Genomic DNA, 12,337 nt, shown 5'->3' with positions numbered 1-12,337 from the left:
CACACTGCAGAGGTTAGTTGGTGTGGCAGTTTATATTTTAAATATTTGCCCTTTTTGGGTAAGTAATGCCAAATTAAGAATTTTCTTTGACGTTTTCGGAGTTGGTAAACTGCACTAGCCTGGGCTATTATGCAATCTCTCTCATCTCAGTTTGTACATGGTGTTTCCTGCATGCTGGTATCTTGTGAGCTTGTTCTCCTAAATTCAGCTTGTCACGTGAATATCCCTCCAGAACGCAAGTTCATAGTCTGAGTACTCAGTATTGAGAAACGCCTCCGCTGTCGTCACCGGATCTAAGCTCCCCCCCCCCATCCCACCCCCCTGATATTGAGCACAACAAACAAACAAAACAAAATTCTTGTAAAGTATTAAGTCAGGTCAAATAATTACACAACATGTAATGGGTCTACTTTGCCATATGTTTACATATATATATATATATAAAGGCCTTTCAAAAGGAAAGGAAGTTGCCTCAGCGGTGGTGGGCGTGGTCACTTGCCCAGCCTCTTGGCTACATCCTTATAGGCCAGCTCGATCTCCACATCTGCTGCGCAGGTGTTGGTGAACTCGTCCCGGTGGTAGGCATTGTCAAGGTAACGCTGAATCCCTCGGAAATCTGACGGGATTTCGTAGTTGCGGTATTTCTTAGCGACCACCTGCCCAATGGTAAAAATAAGAGTCAAATTTACCCATTTTGTAAAGGGCTGAGTCACACTCATGTACCAGGAGGGTTTAGAATCACACTACATTCTCATTTGTTTTACAACAGGCACATAGAATAAACGAGAAACCAGCACCTATGACAAGCCCTATCCTTAGACCCCTGATTCTGATAAGAAAAAATGTCACAATTTTTTTTTGGGGGGGGGGATATATGTATATTATGGATAAGAATCACAGATGTTTTACACATTTTTGCACAGGCTTTACCTGCCACAGTCAGTTTTAGAAACCCAACTAATAATGACAAACAATACATAGTACCGTGAAAAAGTATTTGCCCCCTTCCTGGTTTCCTCCAGTTTTGCATGTTTGTCACACTGAATGGTTTCTATAAAATGTAGTATGAGGCAAGGAGAGCCCAAGTAAACACAACATACAGTTTTTAAGTGACCGTTTCACATACTGAAGGAAAAATTTTATCCAAAAGTCATATCACTCATGTGAAAAAGTGATTGCCCCGCTGAACTTAATAACTGCTTGTGCCACCTTTATCGGCAAGACCTTCAACCAAAGGCTTCTTATAATTGGAGATCAGTCTTTCACATCGCTGAGGAGGACTTTTTGTTTACTCTTCTTTGCAGAATTACTACTGGACCTCAATGCAGGCTTTGACACCATTGATCACTGTATACTATTAGACAGAATAAACTGTAATTTTGGTGCCTCTGGGTTAGCTCTCTGTTAGGTCTGGCTTAAGTCCTACTTATCTGCAAGAACACATTTGTGTCTGCGGTCTTTCCGCCTGCCGCCCAGCTGCTGGCATAGGCTCCAGCATCCCCGAGACCCTGACAGCAGGATAAGCGGTTCGGATAATGGATGGATAATAATATTACATCAAAATTCTCTGAGGTTAAATATTGCGTACCTCATGGCTCGGTTCTTGGCCCTCTACTTTTCTCTCTTTACATTTCGCCTCTTGGCCAAATTATATGCAGTCATGGAATACATTTCTATTGCCATGTGGATGATACTCAGCTGTATGTGCCTATAAGGGTTGATGGTCATATTCAAATGATTAATTTAGAGACCTGCTTGAAATATTGTCGCTAAATTTCTGTATTGAGCCTGGTAAATAAAAATGCAATGCCAAATAGCACCACAGGGTGGCTCCTAGAGCCGTTCTCGGCGCCGCTTCGACCGACGCCAACAAGAACGAGCTCTCACCGTAACAGGTTGGTGCAGGTCATCATTTCCTGCTCACGTGTGACCGGTGAACGTCGTGCCGTGGAGACCTGGCATCGTAGGGTCGATGCTATGTACGACAGAATGGAGCAGCACTGTCTGAGCTAATCAGCTAACCCGGGGCTCATGCTAACTAGCCACGTGCTGCTAGCTCTCTCCACCGACACCGGCCCAACGTCACAGCATGCGGCAGTCTGGCTAAGCTAGGCTAACCTCATCATTCAACAAACCTTGAGACTGAACGCACAGACATAAAAGAAGGTATCAACAAGTCTGTCAGATGCTACGTAAGTAAGACACAGCAAAAACCGAGAGGGAGGGAGAAAAAAAACCGAAAATGGATGTTTTTACACTTACATGCAACAAAATACCTCCAAATATGATGTATAATCACTTCAAACCCAACCTGATCAAACTGATCCGAACCTTACCTTAACCACGTGTAGTTTGGGCAGCAGGTTGCAGTCGGCTAGCGTTAGCTCGTTCCCGTCCAGGTACTTCCGGGTGGACCCTTCCGCGTCGTGCTCCTCAGGTAAGGGCCTCAGCAGGTACTCGTCCAGCTTAGCCAGGGCCTTATTCAGAGCCTTCTCTAAAGCTGAGCGGGGGAAGAGGGTATGCACACACACACAGACACCAATATGAGTCATAAACATGGTCATTAAACTTGTTAGGTTTGGCTCAAGGTTCAAGGCTTCAGGGTTTCTTTAGTAGTGCCCACGGTTAAATCTGTTCCGCAGGTAGGAAATGTAGCGTACCTTGTTAAAAACTGCAGACTAATTACCGTCTCTACACGCAGACAAATAGCACGTGGCTTATAGTGCGCAGGAGTCGAGAAAAAAATGCTTTGGCAAAAGCAAAAATGCATCAATTAAATAAAAAGTCAGGATTAATAAAACGTGGGCCGTAGTAGTCGGGGAGTCATGAGAACTGCTTTGGGAAAGATAAAGAAGTCATAAAAAGCCAAGAGCGATAAGGCGTATCTTCTATTATGCAGAGGTCACGGAAGATGCTTATCTAAAATCAATGACGTAATAAAGCCCGCAGAAAGCCCAGAGGATGAGTCATAGAGTTAACGCCAAGCCGGTGAAGAAAAAAGCCGAGAAGAAGAACGCTTCATTAATCAAGGGTCGGGCCACCTGTTCTGAGATTAATGACGTTACGCTATCTTTTGTTCAGCGGTGAAATAGCTGCAGGGAAAAAACGGCTTCTGTACTGCTTTGTTCTGCACCTGGGGACCCTATAAAACCAGCCAGGAGGCAAGAGCAGTAATTCACTCTAGTATAGAGAAACAGTCCTGAAGGGCGGCACGGTGGCGCAGTGGTCAGCACGGTCGCCTCGCAGCAAGAAGGTCCTGGGTTCGAACCTTGGAGGTCGTCCAGGGTCGTCCTCTGTGTAGAGTTTGCATGTTCTCCCCGTGTCTGCGTGGGTTTCCTCCGGGTGTTCCGCCCCCCCACCCACCCATCAGCACGGTCGCCTCAAAGCAAGACGGTCCTGGGTTCGAACCCCGGGGTAGTCCAACCTTGGGGGTCGTCCCGGGTCGTCCTCTGTGTGGAGTCTGCATGTTCTCCCCACGTCTGCGTGCGTTTCTTCCGGGTGCTCCGGTCCCCCCCCCCCCCATCAGCACGGTCGCCTCAAAGCAAGAAGGTCCTGGGTTCGAACCCCAGGGTAGTCCAACCTTGGAGGTCGTCCCGGGTCGTCCTCTGTGTAGAGTTTGCATGTTCTCCCCATGTCTACGTGCGTTTCTTCCGGGTGCTCCGGTTCCCCCCCCCCCATCACCACGGTCGCCTCAAAGCAAGAAGGTCCTGGGTTCGAACCCCGGGGTAGTCCAACCTTGGAGGTCGTCCCGGGTCGTCCTCTGTGTGGAGTCTGCATGTTCTCCCCATGTCTACGTGCGTTTCTTCCGGGTGCTCCGGTCCCCCCCCCCATCAGCACGGTCGCCTCGCAGCAAGAAGGTCCTGGGTTCGAACCCCAGGGTAGTCCAACCTTGGGGGTCGTCCCGGGTCGTCCTCTGTGTGGAGTTTGCATGTTCTCCCCGTGTCTGCGTGCGTTTCCCCCGGGTGCTCCGGTTTCCCCGTAGGTCAGGACAAGCAGCCATACTAAAAATTGTCCCTCGGTGTACGAGGGACAATTTTGCTGGGATAGACTCCAGCATCCCCGCGACCCCAATTAGGATAAGCGGTTGGGACAAGGGATGGATGGGAGTCCCGAGGTGTAGCGCCGGAGACTCATATTCACAGATTGGGATCGCCATATTGTACTGCTGTGCATTGTACCGTCAACCCACAAAGACTTTGGACTTCATAGATGTTGCACACTTCATAACGTGCACTTCCGGAGAAACAAAACCCCTCACCTTTATGGTGCTCCGGTGTGATGTTCTTGACATAGGCTGAGAACTTGGCAAATATGTCATTTCCTGCTGTGTTGGACTTGTGGTTCTTTGCCGCTAGCCTGGGATACCTGAGGAAGAAGAGAGGAGGAAGAATCACGTGTTGCGCATCGACAGTAAGCTAGCCATCTTCGGTGTGTGAGAGCATCTGCTGATGTGTGTGTGTGTGGGGGGGGGGGTGAAGGTGTGCTGTCTGTGCGAGGTCCTACTTGGGTGGAACCAGCTTCTCCTCCAGGTATTCCTCTATCTTGTTGACGTCTGTGTGGACCTCCCCTTCGTAGGTCAGGAAGGGAGGGTGGGTGCCCGGGGCCAGGTTGTGGAGGTCTGCTGGCTTCCTTGTGCAGGGACATCACATTGATGGTTAGTGTGTGTGTGTGTGTGTGTGTGTGTGTGTGTGTGTGTGTGTGTATGTGTGTGTGTACACGTGCATTTCCAACATCCAGTTCATGGTGCTATGCTGACGGTGAAAACCCTCCGATGATCGTGAGCATTTTGGCGGGAAAGCTCATCACACGGCACTCAGTCAGTCAGCAAGTGTTAAACATCACCCAACAAAATGACCGAAACACCAAAAAACACAGATGCGAAACATCTGTGCAGAGTTGCCGTGAACTTTATGGCAGGTTATTATGGCAGGTTATTATGGCAGTGTATTGGGGCTGGTTATTGAGGCAGGTTATTGTCGCAGGTTGTTATGACAGGTTATTGTGGCAGATTATTGTGGCAGGTTATGGCAGGTTATTGTGGCAGGTTATTGTGGCAGGTTATGGCAGGTTATTGTGGCAGGTTATTGAGGCAGGTTATTGTGGCAGGTTATTGTGGCAGGTTGTGGCAGGTTATTGTGGCAGGTTATTGTGACAGGTTATGGCAGGTTATTGTGGCAGGTTATTGTGGCAGGTTATTGTGGCAGGTTATTGTGTCAGGTCATTGTGGCAGGTCGTTATGGCAGGTTATTGTGGCAGGTTATTGTGGCAGGTTATTGATGCAGGTTATTGTGGCAGGTTATGGCAGGTTATTGTGGCAGGTTATTGAGGCAGTGTATTGGGGCTGGTTATTGAGGCAGGTTATTGTGGCAGGTTGTTATGACAGGTTATTGTGGCAGATTATTGTGGCAGGTTATTGAGGCAGGTTATTGAGGCAGGTTATTGTGGCAGGTTATGGCAGGTTGTTATGACAGGTTATTGAGGCAGGTTATTGTGGCAGGTTGTTATGGCAGGTTATTGTGGCAGGTTATTGAGGCAGGTCATTGTGGCAGGTTATAGGGGCTGATTGTTATGGCAGGTTATTGTGGCAGGTATTTGTGGCAGGTTATTTTGGCAGGTCATTGTGGCAGGTTGTCATGGCAGGTCATTGTGGCAGGTTATTGGGGCATGTCATTGTGGCAGATCATTGTGGCAGGTCATTGTGGCGGGTCATTGTGGTAGGTCGTTGTGGCAGGTTATTGGGGCTGGTCATTGAGGCAGGTTGTTATGGCAGGTTGTTGTGGCAGGTTATTGTGGCAGGTCATTGAGGCAGGTTGTTATGGCAGGTTATTGTGGCATGTCATTGTGGCATATCATTGTGGCAGATCATTGTGGCAGGTCATTGTGGCAGATTATTGTGGCAGGTTATTGTGGCATGTCATTGTGGCATATCATTGTGGCAGATCATTGTGGCAGATTATTGTGGCAGGTTGTTGTGGCAGGTTATTGTGGCAGGTCATTGAGGCAGGTTGTTATGGCAGGTTATTGTGGCATGTCATTGTGGCATATCATTGTGGCAGATCATTGTGGCAGGTCATTGTGGCAGATTATTGTGGCAGGTTATTGTGGCATGTCATTGTGGCATATCATTGTGGCAGATCATTGTGGCAGATTATTGTGGCAGATCATTGTGGCAGGTTATTATGGCAGGTTATTGTGGCAGTTTATTGGGTCTGGTTGTTGTGGCAGGTTGTTATGGCAGGTTGTTATGACAGGTTATTGTGGCAGGTTGTTATGGCAGGTTATTGTGGCAGGTTGTTATGGCAGGTTATTGTGGCAGGTTATTGTGGCAGGTCATTGTGGCAGATCATTGTGGCAGGTCATTTTGTAGGTCACTGTGGCAGGTTATTGGGGCTGGTTGTTATGGCAGGTTATTGTGGCAGGTCATTGAGGCAGATCATTGTGGCAGGTTATTGTGGCAGTTTATTGGGTCTGGTTGTTGTGGCAGGTTTTTATGGCAGGTTGTTATGGCAGGTTATTGTGGCAGGTTATCGTGGCAGGTTATTGTGGCAGGTTGTTATGGCAGGTTATTGTGGCAGGTTATTGTGGCAGGTTATTGTGTCAGGTCATTGTGGCAGGTCGTTATGGCAGGTTATTGTGGCAGGTTATTGTGGCAGGTTATTGTGTCAGGTCATTGTGGCAGATCATTGTGGCAGGTTATTGTGGCAGGTCATTGTGGCAGGTTATTTTGGTAGGTCATTGTGGCAGGTTATTGGGGCTTGTTGTTGTGGCAGGTTGTTTTGGCAGGTTATTGGGGCTGGTTGTTGTGGCAGGTTATTGTGGCAGGTTATTGTGGCAGGTTATTGTGGCAGGTCATTGAGGCAGGTTGTTATGGCAGGTTATTGTGGCATGTCATTGTGGCAGATCATTGTGGTAGGTCATTGTGGCAGGTTATTGGGGCTGGTTTTTATGGCAGGATATTGTGGCAGGTCATTGAGGCAGGTTGTTATGGCAGGTTGTTGTGGCATATCATTGTGGCAGATCATTGTGGCAGGTCATTGTGGCAGGTCATTGTGGCAGGTTATTGTGGCAGGTTATTGTGGCAGGTTATTATGGCAGGTTATTGTGGCAGGTTGTTGTGGCATGTCATTGTGGCAGATTATTGTGGCAGGTTATTATGGCAGGTTATTGTGGCAGTTTATTGGGTCTGGTTGTTGTGGCAGGTTGTTATGGCAGGTTGTTATGACAGGTTATTGTGGCAGGTTGATATGGCAGGTTATTGTGGCAGGTTGTTATGACAGGTTATTGTGGCAGGTTATTGTGGCAGGTCATTGTGGCAGGTTATTGTGGTAGGTCATTGTGGCAGGTTATTGTGGTAGGTCATTGTGGCAGGTTATTGTGGCAGGTTATTGGGGCAGGTTGTTATGACAGGTTATTGTGGCAGGTTATTGTGGCAGGTTATTGTGGCAGGTCATTGTGGCAGGTTATTGGGGCAGGTTGTTATGACAGGTTGTTATGGCAGGTTGTTATGACAGGTTGTTATGACAGGTTGTTATGGCAGGTTGTTATGGCAGGTTGTTATGGCAGGTTATTGTGGCAGGTTGGTATTGCAGGTTGTTATGGCAGGTTGTTATGGCAGGTTATTGTGGCAGATCATTGTGACAGGTCATTGGGGCAGGTCGTTATGGCAGGTTATTGTGGCAGGTTGTTATGGCAGATTGTTATGGCAGGTTATTGTGGCAGGTTGTTTTGGCAGGTTATTGTGGCAGGTTGTTATGACAGGTTGTTATGGCAGGTTGTTATGGCAGGTTATTGTGGCAAGTTATTGTGGCAGATCATTGTGACAGGTCATTGGGGCAGGTTGTTATGGCACGTTGTTATAACAGGTCATTGTGGCAGGTTATTGTGGTACCTCTTTAGGTCGACGGTGGTGACGTTGAAAACCACTCCTTTAAGCCACAGGATCATGAAGAGGCGCTGAGAGAAGGGGCAGTTCCCAATGCTCTCGCCATCGCTCCCCGCCTGCACGCACGCACGCACGCACACACACACGCGCACGCACGCACGCACACAAAATATGAAGACAGTACACAGTTACAGACTCACAAGCTAAGTCAGTTTGATGGTGACGCACATATAAACACAACCAGCTGATAAAACACTGCACAGTATAACAACACGTGGCATTACAGACAGCAGAATAAAAATAACCGACGCGTGAAAGAATAAAAACAATGGACAGACTCACAAAAATACAAGTCGTGCAAGACGAACCGGGCTAAAGCGTGGAAGTAAGAAACACACACACGTGCGCACAACTGACGCCCCAGAGAACCACACTGATGCCCCAAACCTGCCAATGCCAGGGCAGAGTCGTGCATGCCCACACACACATGCGCACAAGTGCGTGAACTGAATAAATGCACAGTCAAGGGCTCCTAACGCACGTACAGATGACATCAGAGGATGCTCTGTCCCCCCCCCACTGCCCCCTACTGGCCAAAATCATTCCAATCAACGTTAAAGTGGGGGCAATTCTTCCTCTGCGTTTAACCCACCCTAGCTGTGTAGCTGGGGGCAGTGGGCAGCCGCCGTGCAGCACCCGGGGACCAACTCCAGTTATTCTTTCCATTGCCTTGCTCAGGGGCACAGACAGGAGTACCAACCCTAACATGCGTGTCTTTTTGATGGTGGCGGAAACCGGAGCAGCCGGAGAAAACCCAGCGCGGACACGGGGAGAACATGCAAACTCCACACAGAGGACGACCCGGGATGACCCCCAAGGTTGGACAATCCCGAGGTTCGAACCCAGAACCTCTTGCTGTGAGGCGACGGCGTTAACCACCGTGCCGCCCGTGTGTGTTAGGGTTAATACTGCTGTCTGTGCCCCTGAGCAAGGCAGTGGAACGAAGAACTGTTGGTCCCTGGGCGCTGCAGCTGCCCACTGCTCCTATACAATAGGATGGATGGGTTAAATCCAGAGAACCCATTTGATTGTAAGCCGTACAATGACGCAATAAAATAAAGCGGAGAACTTCCCCTAAAACAGTCCCGTTTTTGTGATTGCCTCACCGAGTTCGAGCGCTCTGGCAAACAACATTCCAGCCAGTAATATTGTAACGATCACGGATGGCTAGACTCGCTAACCTTGGCTAATGGGTCGGACCCTTTAGTTGACTGGTTAGCGTAGTCGCCTCGTGGTACGGGAGACCCGGGTTCGCGTCCCGGCTGTGGCGGTCCCCGGGCTGCCCCCCCTGAATTCGCTACACTGGTGTCAGAAGTGGGATGGTGAGGCCATCGGAAGCGCGTGCGCCCAGAGGCGTGAGGGTAGTTGGTATGCTGACGCGCGGGGACGCGCTTCCCAGGGGATGGGGGATGGGGGAGTAGTGTAACGACCACGAATGTGTAGACTCGCCAGCTAATGGGTCGGACCCTTTAGTTGACTGGTTAGCGTAGTCGCCCCGTGGTGCGGGAGACCCGGGTTCGCGTCCCGGCTGCGGCGGTTCCCGGCTGCCCCTGAATTCGCCACCTCACCTCCTCACCTATCCCGTAACCTCTCGAGAGGTTGTTGGGGCTGTTGAATCCGCAACCGGTCCTCGCCATCTCTGTCTGTCCTCAACTGCCCTCGGTAAGCTGGCCAAGTCCAGACCTGTCCACTCTCTGGTGTTGCATGGCCATCGCTTCTTCTGCCTCCCTCGTCTTCACCCGCGCCTCGCTGTGCCTTGCAGGAGGGTGTTGGCAAGGCCGGAGCTTCTCGAGACATGACCGTACCATTTCAGTTTTCTCCTCTTGACGATTGTCAACAAGTCTTCATGTGTTCCGATGGCTTGTGTAATCCTCCTTCTCACCTCTTCATTCGTAATATGGTCCTTGCCTCGTAGAGAGACCACATTCGGGTGAATTCGCTACCATATCATTACATGTTCTGCAGCGTCCAATCAAATCAGATCCCTCCCCACATTTTGCCCCGCCCTAATATCCCGATTTACTTGGAAATACCTTGTCCCACTCAATTCTTACTTTCAGACTGCTGGTCTGCATGAGAATCAGTATCCTGCTATAGGTTATAGGTTAAAGGTTATAGGTTAAGGACTCATTGCCCCGCTGGGATGAGGAACGTCTTCACATTTCATCAGTCAGGCAAGACTCTGCTTCCTGACTTTCTGCAAGCCGATATCCACACTCTTAATCCTCCAGAGCATTTGATGTTGTGTGCTTTTTGTCATCACGTACACGTGTCTATGATTTGCATGGAAACAAATAGGAAATGTGTGTGTGTGCGTGCGTGCGTTTGTGTGTGTGTGTGTGTGTGTGTGTGTGTGCGTGCAACTGGACCCTGTAAGGAGACACCCTGAGCAACATGAATAATCCACGCTGCTTCCATTAGCCGCTTCACTGGGCCTCTCCACGCCATCTCTAGCCGGCCCGCTAGCCCTGCTGACAAGGTGTCAACTGGCCCCAGCTGACTTTGTTACTAGATTTGCTCATTTCTCCAACAACCACCCCCCCTCCCCCAACACACAATGCTGCACCCCTAAACCCTTTCTCCGTCTGAGCCGCGCCAGGCACACGTAGAGCTGTAGCGATCGTGTACAGACCAACCACACTCTGGTACGACGCATCACTCAGAGGTGCCACGTTCACCGTCCATGACGTCACACGGGTATAACGTATGACGTAACACGGGTATAACGTATGGCTCGCTCCGCAGTCCAGATAAGATGCGGTGTGCATCATCTCGGCACTGGGTGCCGCGTTGAGCTCCATCCTATTTTAGGTGCCCCGCCATAACACCAACTGTGGCTGCTGTCGTAAACGGAAGCGATTAAGAGGAAGTCAAAGTTGGGTCTAAAACAAGGAAATTATGGACTGGAATACACGCGCGCGCGCGCGCACCCCACACACGTACATACACAAGCATGCAGGCGCGCGCGCGCGCTCGCACGCGCACGCACACGCCTATATTGTCCATGCCATAGGCGGAAAACATCAATCCCGTGCCCTCAACACTGAATGGGCCTCAGTCATTATTTAGTAGATCAGACTGATTGAAAAGAAGAAGAAAAGTAATGGCGAGAGAGAGAGAGAGCGAGAGAGAGAGAGAGAGCGAAAGAGAGAAAGAGATAGCGAAAGAGAGAAAGAGAGGGGAGAGAGGGAGAGACGGGGGAGAGGGAGAGAGAGAGGGAGAGAGAGAGGGAGAGAGCGCGAGACGAGGGGAGAGAGAGGGGGGGAGAGGGAGAGACGGGGGAGAGCGAGAGAGAGGGAGAGAGAGAGGGAGAGAGAGAGAGGGGGAGAGAGAGAGAGACGGGGGAGAGCGAGAGGGAGAGAGAGAGCGAGAGAGAGAGGGGGAGAGAGAGAGAGAGAGACGGGGGAGAGCGAGAGGGAGAGAGAGAGAGAGAGACGGGGGAGAGCGAGAGGGAGAGAGAGAGAGAGACGGGGGAGAGCGAGAGAGGGGGAGAGAGAGGGAGAGAGAGAGAGCGAGAGAGGGAGAGACGAGGGGAGAGCGGGAGAGAGACGGGGGAGAGCGAGAGAGAGACGGGGGAGAACGAGAGAGGGAGAGACGAGGGGAGAGCGAGAGACGAGGGGAGAGCGAGAGAGGGGGAGAGAGAGAGAGAGACGGGGGAGAGCGAGAGAGGGGGAGAGAGAGAGGGAGAGAGAGAGACCGAGAGAGGAAGAGATAGCGAAAGAGAGAAAGAGAGGGGAGAGGGAGAGAGAGAGAGAGAGACGGGGGGAGAGAGAGAGAGAGACGGGGGGGGGAGAGAGGGAGATTGTGTCGGGGCACGGGTGTCAGGTTACGTCAGCCTTTCTCAGGTCAGCAGCAGCAGCAGCAACAACAACAGCGTGGCCAGGCGCGGCGCACGCTGCGCACAGCGCATCCGTGCGACGCGCGTAAACAAACACACCCCGGGGCGCTCAAACAAACAGACAAACAAACAAATAAACAAACAAACAACACACACAATAAGTTCAACGTTGGCCTGTTCTCACTGCTTTGTATGAGGACGTTAAATCTTGTCTCACGCACGCACACAAGCGCGCGCGCACACGCACGCACACACACACCCTCCCCCCCTCCCACCTTGACAAATAGCTCGATATCTGGGTCCTTGTCCTCTTCAGTTGTAGTATCCGTCATGTTCAGTGACGCCTCACCCCTCTGGTTTGGTTCCGTGTGTGTGTGTGTGTGTGTGTGTGTGTGTGTGTGTGTGTGTGTGTGTGTGTGTGTGTGTGTGTGTGTGTGTGTGTGTGTGTGTGTCTGTGTGTGTGTCTGTGTGTGTGTGTGACCCGTCTCGGTTTCCCTAGCTTCTACTCCAGGTACGCCGGCTTTGTAAGTCCACTTGGTCCCATAACGGCTCAGCCA

General features: G+C 50.4%; 1 protein-coding gene across 1 annotated transcript; it reads right to left on the bottom strand.

The window, feature by feature from the left end:
- Positions 1 to 335: 335 nt before the first annotated feature.
- On the bottom strand, positions 336 to 12,130 carry clic5a (chloride intracellular channel 5a). The gene is made up of 6 exons (XM_056301532.1): positions 12,056 to 12,130; positions 7,889 to 7,998; positions 4,504 to 4,629; positions 4,259 to 4,365; positions 2,337 to 2,500; positions 336 to 656 (listed from the first exon to the last, which is right to left on the bottom strand). The coding sequence occupies exons 1-6, from the start codon at positions 12,110 to 12,112 to the stop codon at positions 492 to 494; spliced, it is 729 nt and encodes a 242-aa protein (XP_056157507.1). The 5' UTR covers positions 12,113 to 12,130; the 3' UTR covers positions 336 to 491.
- Positions 12,131 to 12,337: the final 207 nt, after the last annotated feature.

The sequence above is a fragment of the Lampris incognitus genome, chromosome 21 (assembly GCF_029633865.1).
Source record: "Lampris incognitus isolate fLamInc1 chromosome 21, fLamInc1.hap2, whole genome shotgun sequence".
Classification (NCBI taxonomy): domain Eukaryota; kingdom Metazoa; phylum Chordata; class Actinopteri; order Lampriformes; family Lampridae; genus Lampris; species Lampris incognitus.
The sequence above is the reverse complement of the archived record's forward strand: the minus strand, read 5'-3'. Positions and strand labels throughout refer to the sequence as shown.